Here is a 24,169-nt window from a genome sequence, read left to right as displayed (position 1 = left end):
TCTCAAAGATAACTTCTAGCAATGCCATTCCTAGCACTTTCTATTTCCTTGTCCTGATTTATTTTCTATTTACCACATTTATTACTACTATCAGGAGATGTTATATTATATATAAATTTATTTGTGGCACAATTTACATTGGATATTATTATGAAGGTAGGGCCTTTGTACTTCTTATTCACTGCCATATCCCCAATGCCTACTATAGTGCCTGGTGGTCAATACCTATTTGTTAAAAGGCTGAATGAACTCAGACCAAATGCCAATTAAAAAAACACTTAAAAAGTATACATATCAAACTATTTAAGAAAAAATGGTAATTCCAACACAGTAGTCACCCTGGGTAAGCTGTTATACACACCTACTCCTCACAATGCTCCTTTGCTAAAAACCTGTCGGAAACTCTTCTGCAAGAATTATTTTGAGAGCCAATTTATGAAGTACATGATTGGTCTTTTTAGTTCGTAAGTCGTATTGTGTTTCACTAAAAGCTTCAGTATAAAAAAGCCAAACTGAGCAGAGGAAAAATAAAACTATATTTAGGCCCTCAAGACAAGGCCTTGGAAGTTTAGATGACTAGTGACATCAACTAGGTACCTCTGAAGAACAGACTGAAAAGCGTTTTCACAAACATGAAGGTTCTGGAGTATGAAAAAGGGAACTCTTTACAATTTACTTCCAATCATAACTCCAAACATGCCAATGTAAGTGGGATGCTGCAGAACTGCATCCATAACTGTTGAGCTGAGGACTCGCCCATTCTTCCAGTTACTCCACATCTTCAATTGGCCTACACTCCAGCCCACATGGCCTTCGCACTCACTCATCTTCTCCCACTGATCTGGCCATACACCATCTCCTTCATGAGTATGGGCACTTTCTGTCTTATAAAGCATTATTTCAAAGAGCTAAAAATAAAATCTTTACAGACAAAAAAATAAAAGAACAGGAAAAATGAGAGCAATATCCTCAGTTTCCAGATAGAAGCTTATTCAAAAGTATGGCAAGAGAGAATACTGAGTCTCTATTTCAGAAATACTTCCTCCCAGGAGCCAACAAAGAGTATCCTACTCAGGACCATAACCTACTCTTTTCCTCATGTATTCCAATAGTATTAGCCAGCTGTATAAAAAGAGAATGGGTGCTGTCAGGCAACTCCACTGGTCTCCTTTTCTATAGCGATAACACCAATTGTGGACTAAAAGTAATTAGAAGGATAGAAAGGAAAGTAGACATACCAAAGGTGCTGTGCCAAGTGATATATGAGATGTGTTTATAAATGAATGAGTTATTCTGAGCCATACAAACAAAACAATATCTTTACTGGAGAGATATACCTCTCATTTGTATATTATTCAAATATACTAACACATGAAAGATCACATCACCTTGTTTATGGATACATTTAATATCCCTTACCCTTCCCACCTTTCAAAACATAATAGTATACAAAATATAAAATATCTTAAATATTTATAAAAATTGCAAGAAAAAAATAGAACGTATGAAAATATTTTTTATCTGAGTTCTCCCTCATTTTTGAGAGGCAGGTTAGTTTGCCTTGAGTTCATAACTGTTGAGTGGGTAGGAGTATGCCCTGCCTAATACTATTCTGTCCCGGAGAAGCTTAAATAAAACATAGTAGTTGCAGAAAAGGATGAGAGCCATGGAAAGTGTGTGGTTCCACTTCTCCGACCGCAGTAAGGAATAGAGCTGGTAGAAGACGACACTGCCTTCAATGAAGATAAGCAGATTTAACAGCCTTAATGGACGATGAAATAAAAACTGTAAAGAAGTTAAAAAGCAAAACATTATTTCACAGAAACAAACTGTAGTTATTCTCACATTTTTTTCTAAAATTTCAAATTTACAGGTTCCTACACGCAACAAATAGACCTGCTTATTGAATATCAATCAGGCTGGTTATTCCTGTAGAGAACCAAACCCCTTTTCCTCAAGGAATAAAGAAATAAATTTCATTTCAATGCCCTGAGACATGAAAAGGAATTATAACCAAAAGGACTCTTTTATTAGATTATATCTTAGGTATACATTACAGATAACCAAAAGTATATTTATCTAAGACAGGGGCTGGATAAAGACCAAATGGGAAATATTTTAGACTTTGTAAGAGGCAGAAAGTGAGGATAGTAAGTAGGTACTTAAATAATAACCATTTAAAACTCATTGTTAGTCTGTGGGCTGGTCTTAAAACATAAACACCTACACTAGACAAGTCTGGGAGGAAGGGGAGGTATTACAAATTGAAATATCAATACAATAATTTTTAAATTTTTCTTTAAACTGTTTACTCACAATGGTCACTGACTCAAAACTACACCATATATTTCTGGTGTTTTTTTTTTTTTTCTTCTTCTGGATTTTGAGAAGTAGGTGTACAAAGACAGGACAATAAGGGAGGACAGAAAAATTAGTCAGAATTACAGTTTGGCTAAAAATAGAGCTCACTGTTTTCACTGTAACCAAATTCTTCACTCCAAGATGCTAAACCCCGGTTTACTAACCAAAATGTATTATGAATAGAAAGATAGAGATCATGGGTTGCAAACTGCAGTAATGGTAGTATAAACACATTTGAAAATTAATTTAGACCTCAAGGCTCAAACCTTAGAATAAAGCCAAATTATCATGGCGGCTCTGAAAGGTAGCCACATTCTCAGGGTCCTTCTTCAGGAGAAAGAAAACGCTGAACTAGGGTTTTATTATATGATATCCAATAATATCATGTATAAAATTGGCCCAGTATTAATATTCCAAAAAAACTCAGATTCTGTGGCAATTATAAGAATTATAATGAAATGTGATAATAAGCTATAAACTGAATGAGAAGAAAGGTAAGGGCAGGCTTTAAGTTCTAACAGCTCTAAGTCACAGGCACATTTTAAAGAGTGCTCTCAAACTTTCTTGTGCTAAGAATCATTTCCAAACATGCAAATACTGCAAATTCCTGAGAGCCTTCAGAGATTCTGATTCAGAAGTCTGTTTTTAAAGAGTGAACCAGATGACTTATATGCAAGTCGCCCAAGGACCACTTTGAGAAGCACTGATTTTCCTTTTATTTCCTGCACAATCAGTATGATTAACTTCCTTTGGATTCCACCCCATTCTTCGGCTGACCAGTGCTAGCAAGGAAAATGCTTATTTCTCAAGCAGAAAATTCTAATACATTATCTCGTTATCGTAGATTTCAAGGGGGACAGCGAAGCCCAATGGAAATAATTAATGGCCATAGGAATTCAGCTGGCTGAATTAAATATTCTATATAGAAACCAAATGCTTATGTATTTGTGACTTAAGTCCACTCCTCCATCCTAAGGCAGTCCCACAGGAGTCTAGAAGGAGATGCTTGTAGTTTCCTCATTCAAGGGGTTTTCATCTTTCCTATGTTCTTCTAAACCCTTACCCTGCCCCACCCCCAAGGTATTTATAAGCATCCTGCCCGGATGCAAATTCCCAGTATTTAATTGAAAGACCCTTGGTAGCAAACACCTATAGTACCAGAAAGTTCATGTACCCTCACAAGAAACTAGGAGGGATGGAAGAATGGGTGGGAAAAAGGGATTCAAGTATCTCAAAAAAAGATCTCCAATTCTTTTTTAGAATATGATATCCGGTCAAAGGCAATATCCTGCTCTATAGACATTTTAACTAAAAATAGTCCCTGCACGCACCTTCTTTTCCCTACTCCCATTGATCAGGTGGCCTTTCTCTTAAAGTAAATACTTCTGCCCCCTAAAGCCAGAATTTCTGGAAAACTGAAATGTCAAACAGAACAAAACCCAAGGTGTAAATCCAAATGAAACTGAAGCTGGATTTAGTGTGTGTCTATTGCTTTTTCCTTTTAAACTTTTAAGCCTTTTTTTCCTTTTAATTCAGGAAAAGGTAAAAGTTAGGCTGCAGATCATGGCATTTGTCTGACATTCAAAGGGGAAGTCCAGGTAAATACGAAAAAACCACCCCGTTAAATTATTATATTAAATATAACTTAAGGATAAACAGATACACTATAATAAGGATACCATTAAACCAAATTGTTGCAAAAAAAATTGTAAGATGAAAAGAGAAAGTCTTAAATAACTGCCTGCTTGTGTCGCGTAATACTAGACTTAACAAATTCCAATGTAACTAGAGAAACCAGCCAATCTGCTGAAGTTGGGATAATGGTATTTAGCTTTCAAACTGCCTTTCAGAAGACATTTCCAAAAGACAGGAGCCATTATTATAGTACCAGCAATAATTACCACGTACTAATTTCCTAATATATGTCACACACTCTGCTAGGTGCTTACACACAGAATGGCCTTATAACACCCCTAAGTTTATATTTGAAAAGAAATAATTAGTACTTACATAAAAGCGGGCATGGGATACATCCGAAGGCACTGCCACGTTGTAAGGTCCCATGGCTCTATATAAGCATCTGCTGTGTCGCACCAGCACCCCTTGAGGCCATATTGTATTTTCTGACCAGCTATGGGAGAAAGAAATGCAATGTCAGTATATTGGCAATTACAAATAAGACAATGTCTGGCAACGCCAGCTATATTTCTATGGAAGGAATTAGGTATTCAAGGCTTCATGAGCCTGAATTCTGAAAATAGTTATTCCATGGTCAATCTGGAAGGAGTTAAAAAGGATTTGTTATTACAACTTCATTGGCATACAGAGAGAGAGAGAGTACAAAGTGATACAGATAACTCAGTGGCAAAGGACTTAAGAGGCTTAGGAGAACGAGCAAAAATAAATGTGTAAGTAAGGCATTTATGAGCCAGAAAATCAAGTGTAAGCATGTGGACTGTCATATCTCAATTTCAAGAGAGCAGAGTCTATTGGTGGAAATACAAGAGGGGACAAACAAGAAGAGAAAGTGGTTTGGAGATATTAACAGGTTGTCAAGCTAACATGACGTTTACTGCAGAATTACATCCCCAAAGCTATATAGAAAATCGGTTTATCACATACTTCAAATGCTTCATATTGCAAGAAGCTACACAGAAGAACACAGAGACACACAAGGTACTGACACAGACTTTTCCTTTTACTGCTTTCTTATTTTTATAGAGGTTTCTCTAGAAAAAAAAAGTAATGGAAGAAGTTTCATTCTTTCCAGCACCAATGTAATGGAATGGGTGGGGATGGAAATTTTCAGGTTAAGCTTTTTAAAATATCTAAGTTAATTCATCTCTTCCTAATTTTGGAAAAGTTAGTTTCCTAAGGGAAGAACTGGGACAGCATTTTAGATTTGTTAAAAAAAATTCTAGCACCCTGAAGCTTTCCCAGTTCAGAAAATGTTCCGTCGGCCTTGCTCACACTTACCAGCATTAAAGTGATGATACACCTCATGGCCATGTGCCATCAGGAGCCTGAAGATGTACAGTACTAGTACTGTGGATTGTATTTTCAATTTTTATTGAAATTTGTCCTTTGCCCACAGTCGGGTTTCTTTTCAGCCTGGCCCAATCTCTTTCAGTTCCTGGGCTTGAAGGCCTGTGCTAATCTGTATCAGACATCAAGGCAGATAATTGAAGGGAGGGCTCTGAGGGGGAGAGGGGAAGGGAAGGTCACCTCAATCTGTCCCACTTAATTAGGAAAGAATTTCTAGGTGATGAAATTTGTGAAATGTTCAAATTATAAAAGGGAGGAAGATGAAGATGGTCCAGATCTGAGGGAAAGGTATGATGAAGGGCTCAGTAGTGAGAGAACAAAAGGGTTCTAGAGTTAGCAATTTTGGATCACAGGGACCATGCAGATAGATGACTGATAAGGGGACACAATGAGAGGAACTTCTCAGAGAGAAATCAGTTAAGGACAGTTTCCATTTAGATAAAGGAAAATCAGAGAAATATTCCTTGGTGAGTTTAGGAAGAAAAGAAAGAATTAAAAATGCTGATAAGGAAAATTACTAGAAAACTGTGCATTTATGAGAATTAAAAGATGAGAGAAGCAAATTCCAGCTGCCTAAGTATGAGATGATTAGCTAGCAATTATTTAGCTGTGTCAATGAAGATGAGAAGATGAATTTTACAGTCTTCTAAAGAGAATTAAAACTATATCATGATTCTCTGAATTTGGACAAAGGGTTAAGACTGAAAGAAAACTCCAAGATAATAGCTTGGGAAACAAATTAGATACTCTAGTGACTGGGCAGTTGAAAGATAGGCGGCATTAAGGAGGGACTGGGATGGTTGTGGAAATGAGTTAATGTCCCCTGTATTTTTTAGAGTGATGACAAGCATCCATGTACACAAAAAATAAACATTAAATGTTCAAAGCCAAGAACGAGAATGACAAACAAAGCAAATAAACATGATCAGCAGCATGTAGCAAGGTGTTATATGGTTTTACTCTCTAGCCTACTCACATGTGCTGTGGAGCATTGCTGTAGGACCCATGTTCGAGCTTCTGCCACTTGCCCAGATGAGCAGCTGATTTATGTAGCAAATCACAGTATTTGGATGGCAACAGTTGTGTGGTGAGCATGACAAAAGCATTGATCCACACCATAATGAGGTGCTCGCATGACCAGCGCATGTCATAGTACTGGGTACTCTGGAAGAGATCAGAAGAGAGAAAAATGATCCATGCACTGGTGGGCAAGAAGGCAGAGACGGGTGCATGTACATATGCCCTGCAGACAAATGCCACACTGAGTCACACATGCATTGGTAGTCCTGCTGTCCACGCAGAAAGTTCAAGAGCAGAGTCTTCCAAAATCCTTCAACCTGACTTTCTGGCTGTATGAGTTAGGGTTGGGAGGGAGAGGCAATTATATTTTAAATGTTTCCTTTCTAGAAGAAGTGAGTGCTCTCTGTGAATGACCACTCCGGCTGCAGGTATCCTTCTCAATGGGTGAAGTAGGACATTAAAATGTCCCAAAAGATTTTGGGCCCAAGTGACATCCAGACCATTTTTCTTTTCTACTGAAGTAAACGGAAGTTTAGATAAAGGTTAGATTAAAATCAAGGAAACGCCTGATAACCATGTTAAGATCAACCACAGTAGGCTAAACTTTACAGAAACCTTGGTCATCTTAAGCTACTTCATACTGATTTTATTATAAGTACAAGTTTTATTCTCCCGGGAAACTGAAAAAAAAAAAAAAAAAAAACTGGAGAAAAAAAAAAAAAAAAGGAAAGGGAAAAAAGAGGGGTCCACCACGGGTGCATCACATATATGGAAATACCTATCCGCCAACCAGGAGCGGTATTAGTGCACTCCAGTTGCAGCCGAACTCCACCATCCAGGCTGCCAAAGGGGAGACAGAGAAAAGGGGGATTAAATAAGAAATACCCAGTTTAAGTCATTCACACACAAATCCAGGAAGCACATAAAAGCAAGTACCCACTTACCTTCACAAAACACAGGGGCAGAAACGCAACATAGTAGGCACTGAAGAGGGAGTTGAAGAGAACTTCCTTGATTCTGTGGTTGAAATCTGCTTTCAGACATTCTACTTCATTGCGAATGAGGTCTGGAGATAGGGGGCAGCTGTGGGTGGGGATGGGTGTGGCATTATTAAACTGTTCTTTTAGAGACTCCAGCAATAAGGAGAGGAAGTCTTTGGACTTGGCTAAGCCACCCACAGTTGAGGCACTTTCCTCTACTGCCTGGTGCTGAACCATGTAGTTATAGTCTGTGAGAAGAAGATGAGCTCTACTGTCTTGGTGGAAACAGCAGAGAGGAACATAAACACCAAACCTGCAGAGAAAGGTGAACATGAAAATGAGACCACAGATGCCACCTAAGATCAGATCTTATAACTATGTGAGTAAAAGAGTCATGGGTAAACATAACATAATGCAGACTTTGCTGATGGTAAATTCATTATTCGGAAAGCTCTTTAACTAATTTCTTCCCACAAAGGCAATATATATCCAAGGTAGAATTAGAGGAAATTACAGAAAATCACAATGACAAAATATAAATAACTTATCAATAATCATTTTTATAACTGGGTACACAGACTTTACACTTTTTCTTTTGTATGTTTAGCCTCATACAGTATAAACAGTTTTGTATCCTTCTGTTTTCACTTTGGATCTCTTGAGCATTTTCTATTATCATTAAATATTTTTCTTTGATAATTTTTAAAGATACTATAGTATTTTCATATAGATGTACCATAATTTACCCATTTCTCTCTTTTTGGAAATGTAGGCTGTTTCTTATTTTCTACTACCGTACATATCAATGGGATAAGCACTTTCCTACACAGATCTTGGTGTCTATCTGGTAATTTTCCAATGGGCTGCCTTTTATACCCAGTTTTCCCTTCTTAGTGAGGGGCTCCCCTGCCTCTCCACTATGTCAGCCACCCGACTCCCATGGGCATTTCTAGTACCCCTTGCCAGGTTATTTTTCTCCACAGATCTTACCATTCCATATATTTTACATGTGTACTGGGTTTTTTATTTTGCTTTTTTCCCCCCTTGTTCTATCTTCCCCTCACTACAATGTAAATTCCATGAACTAGAGATTTTAGTGTGCTTAATTCACTGCTATATCCTTGATGCCTAGAGTAGGGGCTGAAACATACTAGGTACTAAATAAATATTTGATGCACTAATGAAAAAAATTCTAGAAGTACAATAAATAAATTTCTAAAAGGAGAATTATGTGATTAAAAGATTGAGTATTTTTGAAACTTTTCATAACTTCTTGTAGTTATTCCAACCTTTGGTTCCTTAAAAAACTTTAAAATACTGCCCTAAGTCCTCATTAAGTAACATCCATACTGTAACACCAGTATTGTAAATAAAATGGTTATTTCACTGACAAAAATTCAGAAATGAAAAACAGCAAATAAAAAAGATGTCTTAGTTATATTTCATGAAAAAATTAACAAATGTCACTTGTTCCTCTATAGAGGAAGAAAGGATGAGCAAAACAGACACATGAATCAATGGAATAGAATCCAGAATCCAGAAGTAATCCCGTATTTATATGGGCAAATAATTTTTGACAAAAAAGCCAAAGACATACAGTGGAGAAAAGAAAGCCTTTTCAGTAATTGGTGCTGGGAAAACGGGAAAGCCATCTACTGTAAATGTGCCTTGGAGTAGTAGGGTGGTGGTGGTGGGGAGGTAAATGTAGAAATACCAGACCAAAGCATTCACATATGCAAAACTGGGAAGGCCAGAGAAGGCTGTAAGTTCAACACTGCTGAAAGACAATCTGCATGTGTAGGGATATGGGTATAAGGTTGGGGTGTATGGTAGACTGCAATGATGGTCCCATTTCTTTACTGGTCCTTCTAGTCTCACCCCTTGCCAGGTAACTGTATAGCTCTCATTCTGTGAGTGAGGTGATCCTGCCCTATCCCCATAAATTGCCTCGATGATAAAACATATCTTGGCCAAAGGGATGTCAGCACACTGAGGCTTGCTCTCTTGCCACTGTCAGTTTCATATGACAATGTCCAGGGAAGTCTGCCAGAGCATCAACAACATGTGGAACAGAGCTGAGTTGTCCTAGTTACCTAAACTAACAGCCAGTCAATTCTACATATGAGACTGAGCCCCACTAAGATCAGGAAAGCCTCCTGACTTCCAGCTGACCCCAACACATATATAATAAATACATATTGCTGTATGCTACCATGGTTTTGTGGCTGTTTGTTCCAGCATTATGTGGCAATAGATAACCAGATAACTACTATGGGGTAGAGTGAAAGAAACTGGAAAGGTAGCATCGAAGGCTTAGATCATGGTGTGCTCTGTAGGTAGAGGAAATAATTCATCAAAGGATTTTAAACGAGGTCAGTAAAATGATTCAACTTCCATTTGGAAAATCATTCTAGCTACAATGAAAAATGGAATGGAGGAGGGCAACAATGGGTTACCAGAAGATCAGATGGAGATTCAGAATGTTATAGCAAGGATTGTGGAGAATAGTGAACATACTCCAGATAAATGTATGAGCTAAACTGTTAGTCTTTGGACTAATTTATCCTAAACTGAGAAGCTAATTGAAAACCAAATTTAAAAAAGAGAGGAGACAGAAAAGTCCCTTTCTTTTTTAATCCACTAATAAGTAAGAAAATAACAATGTAGTTATTGCCATTGTCCAGTATTTTAAATTTCTCACATTTAATTTTTAAATTGAAGTTAGATAAAAGTCACATCATACAACTTTTAAAAAGTAAAGAAGATAAATATATTTCAACTTAAAATTAGTTTAAATTACATGTTTATTTCATTGTTTTACAGGAGTATGGAGATCCTCCAAGAATAAGTAAGCTTCCTTATATACCTAAAATGAAATGAAAGTTTGCTAGCTCTTTTGATGATGGTAACGTTCTTAAACCTGAATCAAAATATTCCCTCGTATATCCAAAATTAGCCTTTCAAATCAGATACAATTAATCTTCTGATTCAATCAAATATTGTTGGTAAATAGAACAACTAAATCATTTGTTTCTAATTCAAGCAGCTGAAATATTAATTTAAAAATACTGAAACAAATGATGTAAAATATAATATACCTTATAAGAAATCTGAATCGTGAAAAATGTTTATGACAGAAAATTCACTTTGTAGGAAAAAGGGTAATATTAATGAATTGAGTTAATAAGTACCTTAATAAGTGTTTAAGCAATAAAATTAAACCTACTCATAGTAATACCAATATAAAGTCTTTCTTGCTCTCCTTGCCTACACAATCTGATTATGCTTTGATTATGCTATGTGACTACCCATATAAATTCATGCTTATACTTCAGCATCAAAAATGGGATAAAACAATGATTCTCTGGAGCCACTAGCACATAGGAGAGGATAAGGAGCTTTGCAGGTCCCTCCTATATATCCATTTCTTAGTTTAACCAACATACTTTGTAGCATATTATGAAGGCAAGGAGAAAGAACATATGCAATGTATACTATTCATATAGCTACTTGCAAATGCAAAGAAACTGTTGAATGAATACCATTATGAACTGCAGAAGCCTAAAGCTTGAACAAGCATCAGAATCATCTGGAGGGCTTGTTAAAAGACAACTTCCTTGACCCTACTTTCAGAGTTTCTGTTTCAGTAGGTTTGGGGCAGATTTTGAGAATTTCTGTTTCTAACTAATTTTCAGGAAATGCTGATGCTGCTGTTTTGGGAACCACACTTTATTGGCTAGATGTGTAATGGTTAACACAAGGGCTCTGGAATCAAAAAGACCTGAGACATTTTCACTAACTGTCTGACCATGGGAAAGTTTTTAAATTTCTTAATTCATAAAAACGTCTTTAAGTCCAAGGTCTTTGAGTTTAGTTCCTATGTTTTCTTCTATGCATTTTATTGTGTCAGGTCTTATATTCAAGTCCTTAACCCATTTTGAGTTAATTTTGGTCTGGTGATAGACAATAGTCTAGTTTCATTCTTTTGCAGATGGCTTTCCCGTTTTCCCAGCACCAATTACTGAAGAGGCTTTCCTTTCTCCACTGTATGTCTTTGGCTTTTTTGTCAAAAATTACTTGCCCATATAAATACGGGATTACTTCTGGATTCTGGATTCTATTCCATTGATTCATGTGTCTGTTTTGCTGTCAATACCATGCTGTTTTGATTACTGTCACTTTGTAGTATAATCTGAAGTCGGGTAGAGTGATGCCTCCAGCCTCGTTTTTTTTTTTTCTCAGAATGGCTTTGGCAATTTGGAGTCTTTTGTGCTAACATGAAACTGATGATTTTTTGTTCTATTTCTTTAAAAATTGCCGATAGAATTTTGATGGGGATTGCATTAAATCTGTATAATGCTTTAGGTAATATGGTCCTTTTAACTATGTTGAGTCTTCCAATCTAAAAACAAAGAATTTTTCCATTTCTTTGTATCTGCTTCGATTTCTTTTAATAGGGTCTTGTAGTCTTCATTATATAGGTCCTTCATATATTTTATTAAATTTATTCCTATTTTTTTGTTGTTGCAGCAATTGCAAAAGGAATTATTTTTTCCACTTCTTTTTCTGACACTTCGTTGTTAGAGTATAGGAACGCTATGGATTTTTGAACATTGATTTTGTATCCAGAGACTATTTGTATTTGCTTATCGTTTATAGTAGTGTTCTTGTGGAGTCTTTAGGGTTTTCTATATAGAGAATCATGTCATCCACAAATAGTGACAGTTTGACTTCGTTTCCGATTTGGATGCCTTTTATATCTTTCTCTTGCCTAATTGCACTCATTAGGACCTCCGATGCTATACTGAATAACAGTGGCAGTAGTGGACAGCCTTATCTTGTTTTTGATCTTAGAGGGAAGGTTTTTAGTTTTTCACCATTAAGTATAATGTTGGCTAAGGGTTTGTCATAGGTGACCTTTATTATGTTAAGGTACTTTCCTTCTATACCAATTTTGTTAAGTGTTTTGATAATAAATGAACACTGTACCTTGTCGAAAGCTTTATCTGCATCTATTGATATGATATGATTCTTATTTTTTAATTTATGTGGTGTATCACATTAATCGATTTGCATATGTTGAATCATCCCTGTGTCCCTGTGATAAAGACCATTTGATCATTGTGTATAATATTTTTAATGTTGCTGTATTCGGTTTGCTAGTATCTTATTTAGGATTTTTTGCATCTGTGTTCATGAGAGGTATTGGTCTGCAGTTTTCTTGTGTTATCTTTACCAGGTTTTAGTATCAGAGTATATTGGCCTCTTAAAATGAGTTGGTAAGTATTGCCTCCTCTTCAATTTTTTGGAAGAGAGTGAGGAGAACAGGTATTAAACCTTCTTTGAATGTTTGGTAGAATTCACTGGTGAAGCCACCTGATCCTGGACTTTTACGTTTTGGTAGGTTTTGATGATTGTTTCAATTTCCATAATGCTGATCCATCTATTTAGATTTTCCAGTTCTTCTTGGTTCAGTCAAGGAAGGTTGTGTTTTTCTAAGTTCTGGTCCATTTCTTCTAGGTTATTAAATTTGGTGTTATATATTTTTTCATAGTATTCTTGTATAATCCTTTGTACTTCTGTGATCAGTCGTAATTTCCCCTTTCATCCCCGATTTTGTTTATTTGTGTCCCTTCTTTTTCCTTTAGTGAGTCTAGCCAGGAATTTGTCAACTTTATTAACCTTCTCAAAGAACCAGCTCTTTGTTGTGTTTATTTTTTCTATTGTTTTTTGTTTGTTTGTTTTCAATTTCTAACTTTGATTATTTATTTCCTTCTGCTGACTTTAGGCTTCATTTGTTCTTTTTTTTCTAGTTTTTTAAGATAAAGCGTTAGGTGGTTTATTTGGGCTTGTTCTTGTTTTTGGAGGTAGGTCTGTAATGATATGAACTTTCCTCTATGGCCGCTTTTGCCATGTCCCAAAATTTTGATATGTTGTACTATCAATATCATTCATTTCTATGTATCCTTGATCTTTTTATTTCTTCCCTGACCCAGTTATTCTTCAGTAGCAGGAATTGTTTAATCTCCATGTATTTGTGGTTCTTCCTGATTTCTTTCTGCAGTTGATCTCTAGTTTCAAAGCATTATGATCAGACAATATGGTTGGTATGATTTCAACCCTCTGATATTTGTTGAGGCTATCTCTGTGTCCCAGTATGTGGTCAATCCTTGAGAATGTTCCATGTGCGCTAGAGAAGAATGTATAAGCAGCTATTTGAAGATGGAAGGCTCTGTAATGTCAATTACGTCCAGTTGGTCTAAGGTATCATTTAAGGATGTTACTTCCTTATTGATTTTGTTTGGATGATCTGTCCATATCCGATAGTGGGGTATTTAGGACCCCTACTATGATAGTGTTTTGGTTTGTTTCTCCCTTTAGTTCTGTTAGTAATTGCTTTACATATTTGGGGTTCCCTGATTGGGAGCATAGATATTAATAAGTGTTATGTCTTCTTGGTGTATGATTCCCTTTATTATTATGAAGTGTGCCTCAGTATCTTTACCTTTTTTATTTTGAAGTCTATTTCATCTGATATTAGTACCACTACTCCTGCTTTTCTCTGAATGCCCTCTGCTTGAAATATCATTTTCCACCCTTTCACTTTGAGTCTATATTTGTCTTTGGAGCTGAGATGTGTCTCCTGGAGGCAGCATATGGTTGGATTTTGTTTTTTGATCCAATCTGCAACTCTGTGCCTTTTTATTGGTGAGTTCATTCCACCTACATTTAGGGTAATTATTGACATATGAGGCCTTCTTATATCCATTTTATCTTTTGCTTTCTGGTAGCTTGATGTTTCCATTGTTTCCTTGTCCTTGTGTTTTTGTTTTCTTTATTTTGGTTGGCTTTTTTGGGTTTTGCCTCTGGTTCTTCTTGTTTTACTTTATATACTTCAGTTTTAAATCTTTGGTGTGTGGTTACCATTACAAATATGTAAAGGATAATTATGTATATACAGTCACCATTTTCTTCTGCACATGCCTTATCTCCATACCCCTTTGGAAATTTGTATCTTTGAATCCTCCCTTTTCCGGTCACTGTTGTCTCAATTTGTCCCTATGTATGCTGAACGTTCATTACTATCTTGTTATAACAATTATCTTATTATTTAAGCTTATAATGTCCTGTTCTTAGTAAGAGTTGCACTCCTCTGCTTCTATTTGCCTGCTAGTCACCTTACTCCTAATTATGTTTTTTTTTAATCATTTTGTTTTAGGTAAGCTGACCCCTTTCAGTATTTCCTGTAGTTCAGGCTTTGTAGTGGAGAATTTCCTCAATTTTTGCATGTCTGAAAAGGTCTTAATTTCTCTTTCAAATCTAAAGGAGAAATTAGCTGGACACATTATTCGAGGCTGGTAGTTCCTTTCACTTTCTGGTTTAAATATTTGATTCCATTCCTTTCTGGCTTATAAGGTTTGTGCTGAGAAGTCTGAGGATAATCTAATGGGTTTTCCTTTATAAATTACCATTTTCTTCTCCCTGGCTGCCCTGAGAATTCTGTCCTTGTCTTTGTGATTTTTGATAATTTTAATATAATGTGTCTTGGTGAAGGCCTTTTTGGGTTGAGATAACTGGGTGTTCTGTTGACTTCTTGAATTCTAAGCTCCAGCTCATTCCTTAGATTTGGGAAATTCTCATCAACTATTTGTCTGAAAATGCTTTCTATCCCTGCTCCTTTTCCTCACCTTTGATAATGCCCATTATTCTTATGTTTCCTCCCCTGATAGTATCAGCTAGTTCTTGAATTTCTCTTTCATTATTTTTCATTCTTCGGTTTATCTCTAATCTCTTCTCATTTATTTCTAGATTTCTGTCTTCGATATCACTGATCTTTTCTCCATTTGGTCAATTCTATTTCTCAAGCTTGCTATTTCATTTTTCAACTCTTGCAGTGTGTTCTTCATCTCCAGAAGTTCTATTTGGTTCTTTTTGAGGGTTTCAATCTCCTTGCTCTGCTCATCTATGTATTTTTTCAATTCTTGAAATTGTTGATATGACCTGTTTCAGAACTCATTGAGTTTTTTCAGAAGTAACATCCTAAATTCTCTGTCATTTAAGTTGCATATTTCTATGTTTTTAAGCTTATTTTCTGGAGATTTTTCTCTTTCTTTCTGAGATGCCTTGTCACATGGTGTTTAATGGACTATTTCTCCACCTTGGCATTAATGGTAATGTATTCTGCTGTTTCTCCAGAAACATTTTTTATATAAAGGTCTCGCTTTAGCCTGCTGCAAAGAAGGTGCTTTTCTTTTGGTTTCCAGTAGATGGCATCTAAACTTCTTGGAACCTTGCTTTATATAAAGCCTTAAAAATGCTTTTTTATTTTCTGATAGATATTTAATCACGATCGTTACCCTCAGTTTCAGTCCCTGTCAGTGTTAGCAACATTTTCGGTAGTGTTTGCTCAGATTCCCCCGGGGCTTCGCGGTATTTGGTCTCAGAGGGTATTGGGGGAGGGACCCTCTGGGTTGGGGGTTGGGGGTTGGGGGCTGTGGCTCAGCCTCAGTTTTGCAACCGCGGTCGATAAAAATCAACTGTTGTTTTTATGCTGTCCCTCTTCTCTGCTGACTGAGCCCTGCCACCGGCTGCGAGGAGCTCACAGCTTTCCCAGGCAAGGCTGTTAAGAGAACTCACCGCTGCTTCTCCCCTCACCCTCCTCTTATAGGGAGCTCCTGTGCTGCGAGAGGCAGCTTCTTTATTTCTCCCAGTCTACCACCTGGGGTTCTGACTTGTGTTAGCTCTTATGCGCAGATCCCACGCTTAGACATGCTGGTGTGCAGTTTGGGTGTTTTTTGTTGAGTTAGATGTTCAGGTTATTGTTGTTTCAAAGGGAGAGATCTGGGGATGTCTCTCACTCCACCATGTTTCCAAAGATCCCTCTCTTAATCTGTGGCAAAGACTGCTAATTGCCAATACCACTGTTCTCCTGTTCTTCCACAGCAACAGAATTTTTAATTGGGATACAGTTGCCTTACTAAAGACTTAATTATCCAGCCTCCCTTATAATCTATCCTGTTAGAGAGCAAAAAGATAGCGGGGGCTTGGGTCCAGATACCATGGAGCTGCCACAGCTATTCAAGATGACTTACACACATACTGTACAGAGACAGGAATAAACTTCTAACCCTTTTAAGTCACTAATATATGCTGGATCTGTCATAGCAGACTAAATACACTGCCTCCTGTGTTATTGTGATGATTTCACTGAGTGGAAGAACCTAGCCCAGCACTTAGCACATTAAAAGAGCTCAATAAGTTTGGCATCTATTAACATTCCATGAAGAAAGTATTAGCCAAAGGAATACAAGTTATGCAAAAGTAATTAGTTTAATAAGCCAGTATGTAAAATAAGATACCACTATATACCCATCAGAAATGTGAAAATTAAAAAAAAAAAAAAAAAAAAGAACATCAGATGCTGGCAAAAATGTGGAGCAACCAGAACTCTTACAGAATTGGCAGGAGGATAAAATGACACAACTTGTTTGGAAAAAGTTCTGGTAGATTCTTATAAAACTAAACATATTTCTACCTATGGCTTAGTCATGCTACTCCTGGATATTTTGCCCAAGAATGAAAACAACTTTATAAGAAAGATTTGTGTAAGAATATGCATAACAATTTTATTTTAATAATGATTCCAAACTGAAAACAACCCAGGTTTCCAAAAATAAGAAAATAAACAAACTGTGGTATATTCACATAATGAAATATTACTGACTCATGCAACCAAATGGACGAATCTCAAAAACAATATGCTCAGTGAATTTTCTGAACTCTTAGTTTCTATTTGAGAAATTTCATTTTCCCCTCTTCTACGCTATCATTTGCATAATCCAAATAATTTCTTAAAAGAGTTACAATAAAATGGTAAAACTGGAGTACTCACGGATAGCCAAGAAAAAGGAGGTTGAGGACTGAATGGCTTCGGAAGAGATTGACGAGTGTCCAACAAAGTACCCATCCACACAAAGTGAGTAGCACCAAGCGAGCTGATATCAGAACCATGTAGTGAATCATAGATGCTGCACCTGCCTTTGTGGCCTGCAGGTTTGGAAGCACCAATAGAACATTTTATAAATGACCTTATTCAAAAGAAATATGACTCAAATAAAGATTTACATTTAATGGACGATAAACTGTGAGGAAAGACAGACGGACGGATGGACTGACGGAAAGAAGGAAGGAAGGAAGGAAGGAAGGAAGGAAGGAAGGAAGGAAGGAAGGAAGGAAGGAAGGAAGGAAGAAAAAAAACCTGCCCTACCCCACCTCATCTTCCTCATTCTTGAAGATTCAGATATCTCCAGACAGTTAGTTGTTTCTTCCTTGGATTCCCATAGGAACTCATACAGACTTCCTTTAAGTTCTTATATTATCTAATTTTTTTACATTGGGGTATCTCAAAGTATGGTCTATGAACCACATTTATCGGAATTACTTAGGCTGCTTACTAACCATGCAAATTCCTAATGATTTCCCTCAGCAGATGTAGCGTACAAAATCGCAAGTCAAGGAACCTGGATTTTAACAACCTACCAAGTGATTTCTATGTACATAAAGGTAGCTAGACTCTAAACTTATCTGAATTTGGACTAACTTATAATGGCCTCAAAAGCAGCAACAGTTTTTTTTTTTTTTAACTGTTCTTTCAATCTGTTTGCTGAATTAATGTTTAATAAATTACTAAAGCTTCAAAAAATAATCATATCTTCCTGGACAAATTTCTATGTAAGTTTCCTTTTTTGACTTTTACAAACATGGAAATAATGTACAATCACTTCTAATTCTTTATACACTGTTGTTCAAATCTTCTTCTTTAATCCCAAATTTTAAAATGGCTAAATATAGTAAGAAAACATACTTGTCTAAACTTGAAGCTCTGCAATGTCATTTCTTTCAAAATGAACTAGGAGAGAATGAGCAAAATGTGGAGAAAATGCTAGATTCCTATAACCTCCAAAACAGCAGTATCAGAACCCAGGAAAAGGAAAAAACTTATCTGGAGTCAATAGCACATGGGAAAGGATAAGGAGCTTTGCAGGTCCCTCCTATATATCCATTTCTTAGTTTACCCAACATACTACATAGCATTTATTATATGTAATAGATACTATTTATATAGTTACTTATAAATGCAAAGGAACAGTTGCATTTAATACCATTATGAACTGCTTAAGCCTCAAACTTTAAACAAATAGGCTAAAGCTGTTCTCAGCCAGAGCAGGGCAAATAGTTGCATATCACTCCCCTGTTACATATTTCATGCCAATGGCCCTCATGTTTCAAAGCCTAGGGAAGGTATTTAAGTCACTGAAATTAATTCATTTCCTCCATTCTCAAAAGTTTATAGAGTTAGAAATAAAAAAAGCTGCTTCTGCCCAATGTCACCAGAGCAGCAGAGCTTGGATGTATTTATCATTTTTGCCTTATTCCAGAGTTCAAGCTTTTAAACACTGTGCTATGTGTGACCTATACTATACCAGGTCCTGGGAAAAGAGTGGTAACCAAGACTAAAAAGATTTCTGTCTTTATGAGGCTGCCCAACCAAAAGACATATATTAAACTTAAGATTTACACAAATAATCATTTTTACAATTGTGATGAGTGCTACAGGAAAAGAGTAGGCTGCTAGAGAGAACAAATAACAGAAGACCTAACCTAAAGAAGGCTTCCTGAGGGAGTGATATTTCAGCTGCAATCTAAAGGATAAGCAAGAGTTAGCCAGGTTAAGAAGTAGAAAAATACTCCTAACACTATATTGAGTGAGAAGTATAGGACATAAAACTGTATACAGATAACATCCCAAATATCCAGACAATATACAGATAACGCCCCCCAAATATATATTTTCTGTATGAAAATGAAGATAAGAAAATATACCAAAATGTGGTTCTCTCAATAATGGGGTTGTAATTTTTAATAGTGTTCTGCCTTATATTTAACTGTTTTCCAAGTTTTCTTCAATAAAATGTACTACTTTCCTTTTAGAAAAACAATATTTTAAAAAGAGAGCTGCCTCAGGTTGGTGAAATCATAGTTGAATGATTTTTGGTCTTGTGGAATAAGGAAAATATAGAGTTGGCCTGGAGGTGAATAAACAGATTCTACCTAGTTGAAGAGGAATAGTATTTAGCTTTCTGAATTAATTACCTCCAGCCTCTCCTTAAAAATGACTATTCTTTCTCAGAGTAGGGAATCCTTTACATGATATAAGCAGGAAAAAAAAAAAAAGGCCAACATTAAATAGAAGGAAAGATGATTTATGATGGTATCATCAATCGAATTTAAATATTTTAGAACTGTTTCACTATATAGCTCTTGTTTTAAATTTCTGAATAGGTAATATATTCAAACTGCTCAAAATACAAAATGTATACAGTGTTTGTGGTGAAGTTTCCTTCGTACTGGTCCTGTCTCCCAGTCACCAACTAGGCAGACCATTATTTATATTTTTCAGAGATTATTTATTCATATACAAACAAATACATTTCTACCTGCCTTAAACACTGTTCTTTTTTCATTTAATATCTTAGAGGTCAAAATGTGAAGACATCTGCATCTTTTTAATGGCTGCATGCTGTTCTATTATGTTGATATATCATTATTTAAACATTCTCTTCTGATGAACATTACGGTACAGAGTCAAGTCTTAGACTAGAACTCTGTTTTAAATTAGCTTAGGTATTTTGTTCTCAATAAGAATTACAGATTTCTTTAGAAAATAGCTAATACACTCACCAACTAAGCTTATGCAAAAGCTATATTAAACCATTGTGACACTATTAGTAAAAGAAACAAGAGTACTTCAAGATTTAGCCCTTGCAGCTCCAAGGCAGAAACTCCAGTTATGAAGGGTTTATACACTAACTGGACACACTAATTTGACATACACAGTACTATTTCTAAGTAACTGAAGAAATGAAACAAAATTAAGATAAAAACAAAATAGTCAAAATCATTGACTATTTTAAGATGTAAACATAAAACTCCACTGAGTTCCTCTAAATAAAGAACATAGTTTCTCCATACACCCAAAAGTAAGCATCTATTTTCATGACCTAAATAAAGAACCTGGGAGATAAGGGTATAAACAGCCCTTCCCACTGTGAAAAACAGATGATCCTACTACCAATGCTTTTCAGTTAAGTTCAAATGGCTTTCAGATTATGACTTAATATTTGCAATTACTCTGTTTACAGAAGTAAGGTTCCTGAAAATTATAGCTTATCGACACAAAGACCTCCCATATATGTTACAGAAGAAAAAAAGCTGACTCTCAGTTACCTGTGATTGTAGAATTATTCACTTAAAATTTCACACTGAATCAGAAACTTCAAGGTTGAAATTATTAGCCACTTTAGCTAACATTTTTTTGTTTTTGTAACCATTTGTAGGGCACAAGACAACAAAATCTTATGAAAACACATTTACCTCCCTTTCTCACTGGAATTTAGAAATATATAAAAAATGATACCAATGGCCAATTCTATTAACAACTCTTAATTTTAAAAAAGGTTATGTTAATAATGTCCTAATTCTTTCCTCCACTGACCACTAAACTTAGATTCTAATCTTCAAAATTAGTCTTATGGCAATTTGAATGCTGTCATTTTAAAATTTCAAATTTTAATTAACTCGAATGTCACTTGCTAGCAATTCCACAAAGAGTATATAAATAATTTCAAGTGAATGTTACTTGAAGCAATGTTTTAAATGTAATTATTTACAAAAAAAACCTCTTTATATCAAATTATCTAAAATTCATCCTATTTTTACTGTAACTATTAAAATTAGAAAGATTGTACCGAAGAACTTGGAAGCCAGATATAAGCTCCAACTGGACATGAGATTTCTAACAGTTCTCATGAGTTATAGCACACCTGAATTTTAAATGTACTATAGGAAAGCCTTTTAAAAAGAATTAGCACAATTAACATTGGAGTAAATAAATTAATTTAGAACTGTATTCAAATTATATTTGGACATTTCAGCTTTTCAATCTGAACCTATTCAAGCACCTAACTCTAGCTACAAGTGATAGAATATAGTCAATGAGCTGTTGTTACCTCTGAGATGAGGGCCCACACAAGCCTCCTTGCAAGCATCACTGTGATGAATGCTGCCAAGTGATAATCAATGAGATGAAAATTCTATAAGAGAAACAAATAACTTCATCAGAAAGAAATACGTGTATCCAGTTGTAACTATTACATGAAGAGGTTTGCTCCCTCAAAGGATCTTCCTTAGATCACCTTACACTTACAAACCACAGGAACTTGAGAGATCTTGAAGAGACTACCTATCTTCTACTTCTCCTTTCATGACAAGTTGCTTTAACTTTTCAAACACTTAAACTACCTGGAATGTAATCCTCCCCCTTTTTTTGAAAGTTTACTGTATTAAAACAAAATGATTACAGCTTTAGGTTAACAAGTGATAAAGTGCAGAATTATGGCAAGACTGCTTTCTCTAAAATGCCATATTTATGTGTCAAATTTAATCAGTTGGAATTCCTAGTCTTTAGGAAGTAGTTGTTGGTCTCTCTTGATGTAAGTTTATGTTAATCTAATTGGTAAATCTACTCACCTAAACTCTCTACTAGCTGATACATCAATTACATTGTCTTTCTCCTTACTTTGATTTAGAAACATGTCTTATATTTGACCTCTTCTTCCTATAAAATGATAGCATTACCTAGATGCTATACATGATTCCTTCTAGTTCTGACTACATATGTGTGTGTATGTGTGTGTGTGTGTGTGTGTGTCTGTGTGTGTATAAACTGTAATAAAAAAAATGAAAAGTCATTAGGAACAAGCAAACTGGGATGTACTTTCATTCTGATGGTCAAAAGGTCTATATGTTTCCAGTTCTCCTTCCAAAATAAAAAGCAGTATTTCTCCATTCATTCATTCATTCATTCATTCACTCACTCATTCAATAAATATGTTCTAGCACCCACAATGTGCCAAGTATTCTTCTTGATACTGAGGATATAGCACTGAAGACTGACAGACATAGTTTCTGCTATTCTGGCTCTTACTTTTTACCGTGGTGTAAAAGGGCAAGGTGATAGCAGAGATTACTAGTTGTCTCTTCTTCCATCACAGTAGAATTAGACAATGACTCCTAGCTAACTAAAGGTTCATTTTCCAGGTACCCTTGCAAAAACTACTTGTAGCTAAGAAAGGGGAAGTGATGTGCACAATTTCCAAGCCTTGTTCTTAAAGGAAGAAGCTGTCTCTTTCTCTTTTCCTCCTTCCTGCCAGCTAGATGTGATGACAGCAGTTGGAGCAGCTACTTCGGACTGTGGCTTGGAAGAAGCATGTTGGGGGTGCTAGAACAACAGATACAAAGATTTTGTCACACTGGCCTTATATAACTTAATTTTTATTTAACAGGAAAATAAACTTTTGTTTTATCCACCCTGTTACAGCAGCTAAACCTTTATCTTTAATAATCTGTTTAAGGGGGAAGAACAATGACAATAAATAAGCTAAGAAGCAAAAGCATTTCAAATAGTTACAACTGCGGGTAAGAAATAAAACAGTGCCAGATAATGACTGGGAAAGGAGGTGTAGAGCCAATTTAAATTAGTGGTTAGGGAGGATATCTCTGAGAAGGTGCCATTTTAGTTGAAAGCTAAATAACAAAAAAGCCCCAGTAACCACAAGATCTAGGGGCATAGAGCCCCAGGCAGATGACGGCGGCCCAAAGGCAGAAAAATACACACCTGGTGTGTTTGAAAATCATCAAAAAGGCTGAAAGGAGGTAACAAGCAACAAAAGGTAAGAGTTCATATATATTTTTCCCTAATGGGAAGTCACATAAGTGTTTTAGGCAAAGGGTGTTATTGTATTTGTATTTTAGAAAGCTCACACTGATTACTGTAGAGAATATATTACAGTGGGACAAGATTAAGAAGCTATTGCTTTTGATTCAAGTGAGAAATGATTACAAATTGAACAGGGTCAGTAGCAATGGAGATGGACTGGCCAGATTTGGGATACATTTTAAAGGCAGAGCAGCTAGGATGTCAAGAAAGTGGCTTATAGTACACTCCTCAGATTATTTCTTTTTCCCTCTCTGTTTTGGATTCTAATATTTACTCCTGCTTAGTTTTGAGATACTCCTTGCTTATCAACTCCTCCAAAACAATTCACTAGACTCCTTAGCTAATATCTGGGGATCTTCTTTATGCACCACCAGTCCATCTAAGGCATTTTTTCACATCAAAAGATTTAAGTGCCTAATGAACAACAGTTCAGCAAAGTTTGCTATATTCTTAATCACTGAAAACTGGTTATCTACTTATGATTAATTCTCTATAATCCTGAATATTTGATTAATCAGAGCTCTTTTCTCCTGACTATTCTGAATAATTTACTATACCCCTTCTAGCTTTTATGTTTCTTACGGGTAAGACATATTCGACTCATTGCTAGAATGATACTTTACATGTTCGGGTGTCTACATTTTCTTTTTGATAATTATTAAGATATTGGAATGGAAAAAGAAAAACCTAATCTATAAATGTGTCAAATTTCTGAATCTGACATGAATAGAAGAAAACTTGAGAGACAGACCACCAGTTGAGGTATAAGGCCCTTTTAGAGATCCCCATCAGGTTGCCACCTGCTTGAACACACCTTCAGTGATGGGAAGTAACTAGGTCTCTGGCAGCCCATTTATCTTTGAACAGCTCACTGATTCAGGCCCCTTTAAGATTCATGGACTAAAAATCTTATATTATTTGCTAT

General features: G+C 35.9%; 1 protein-coding gene across 2 annotated transcripts in view; it reads right to left on the bottom strand.

Annotated features, from left to right (window-relative positions):
* Positions 1 to 1,301: 1,301 nt before the first annotated feature.
* The window catches only part of TMEM39A (transmembrane protein 39A), a 35,763-nt gene continuing 12,895 nt past the window's right edge, over positions 1,302 to 24,169 (bottom strand). For both annotated transcript variants that reach the window (XM_016140132.2, XM_036219065.1), the window contains 6 exons: positions 21,476 to 21,559; positions 17,299 to 17,453; positions 7,371 to 7,719; positions 6,383 to 6,570; positions 4,372 to 4,492; positions 1,302 to 1,785 (listed from right to left, as the gene is read on the bottom strand). In XM_016140132.2, the coding sequence (XP_015995618.1) occupies positions 1,552 to 1,785; positions 4,372 to 4,492; positions 6,383 to 6,570; positions 7,371 to 7,719; positions 17,299 to 17,453; positions 21,476 to 21,559 (1,131 nt within the window). In that variant the 3' untranslated portion in view covers positions 1,302 to 1,551. The remainder of the gene's footprint in view (positions 1,786 to 4,371; positions 4,493 to 6,382; positions 6,571 to 7,370; positions 7,720 to 17,298; positions 17,454 to 21,475; positions 21,560 to 24,169) is intronic.

This window comes from Rousettus aegyptiacus, unplaced genomic scaffold, assembly GCF_014176215.1.
Source record: "Rousettus aegyptiacus isolate mRouAeg1 unplaced genomic scaffold, mRouAeg1.p scaffold_m13_p_4, whole genome shotgun sequence".
NCBI classification, from domain to species: Eukaryota; Metazoa; Chordata; class Mammalia; order Chiroptera; family Pteropodidae; genus Rousettus; species Rousettus aegyptiacus.
The sequence above is the reverse complement of the archived record's forward strand: the minus strand, read 5'-3'. Positions and strand labels throughout refer to the sequence as shown.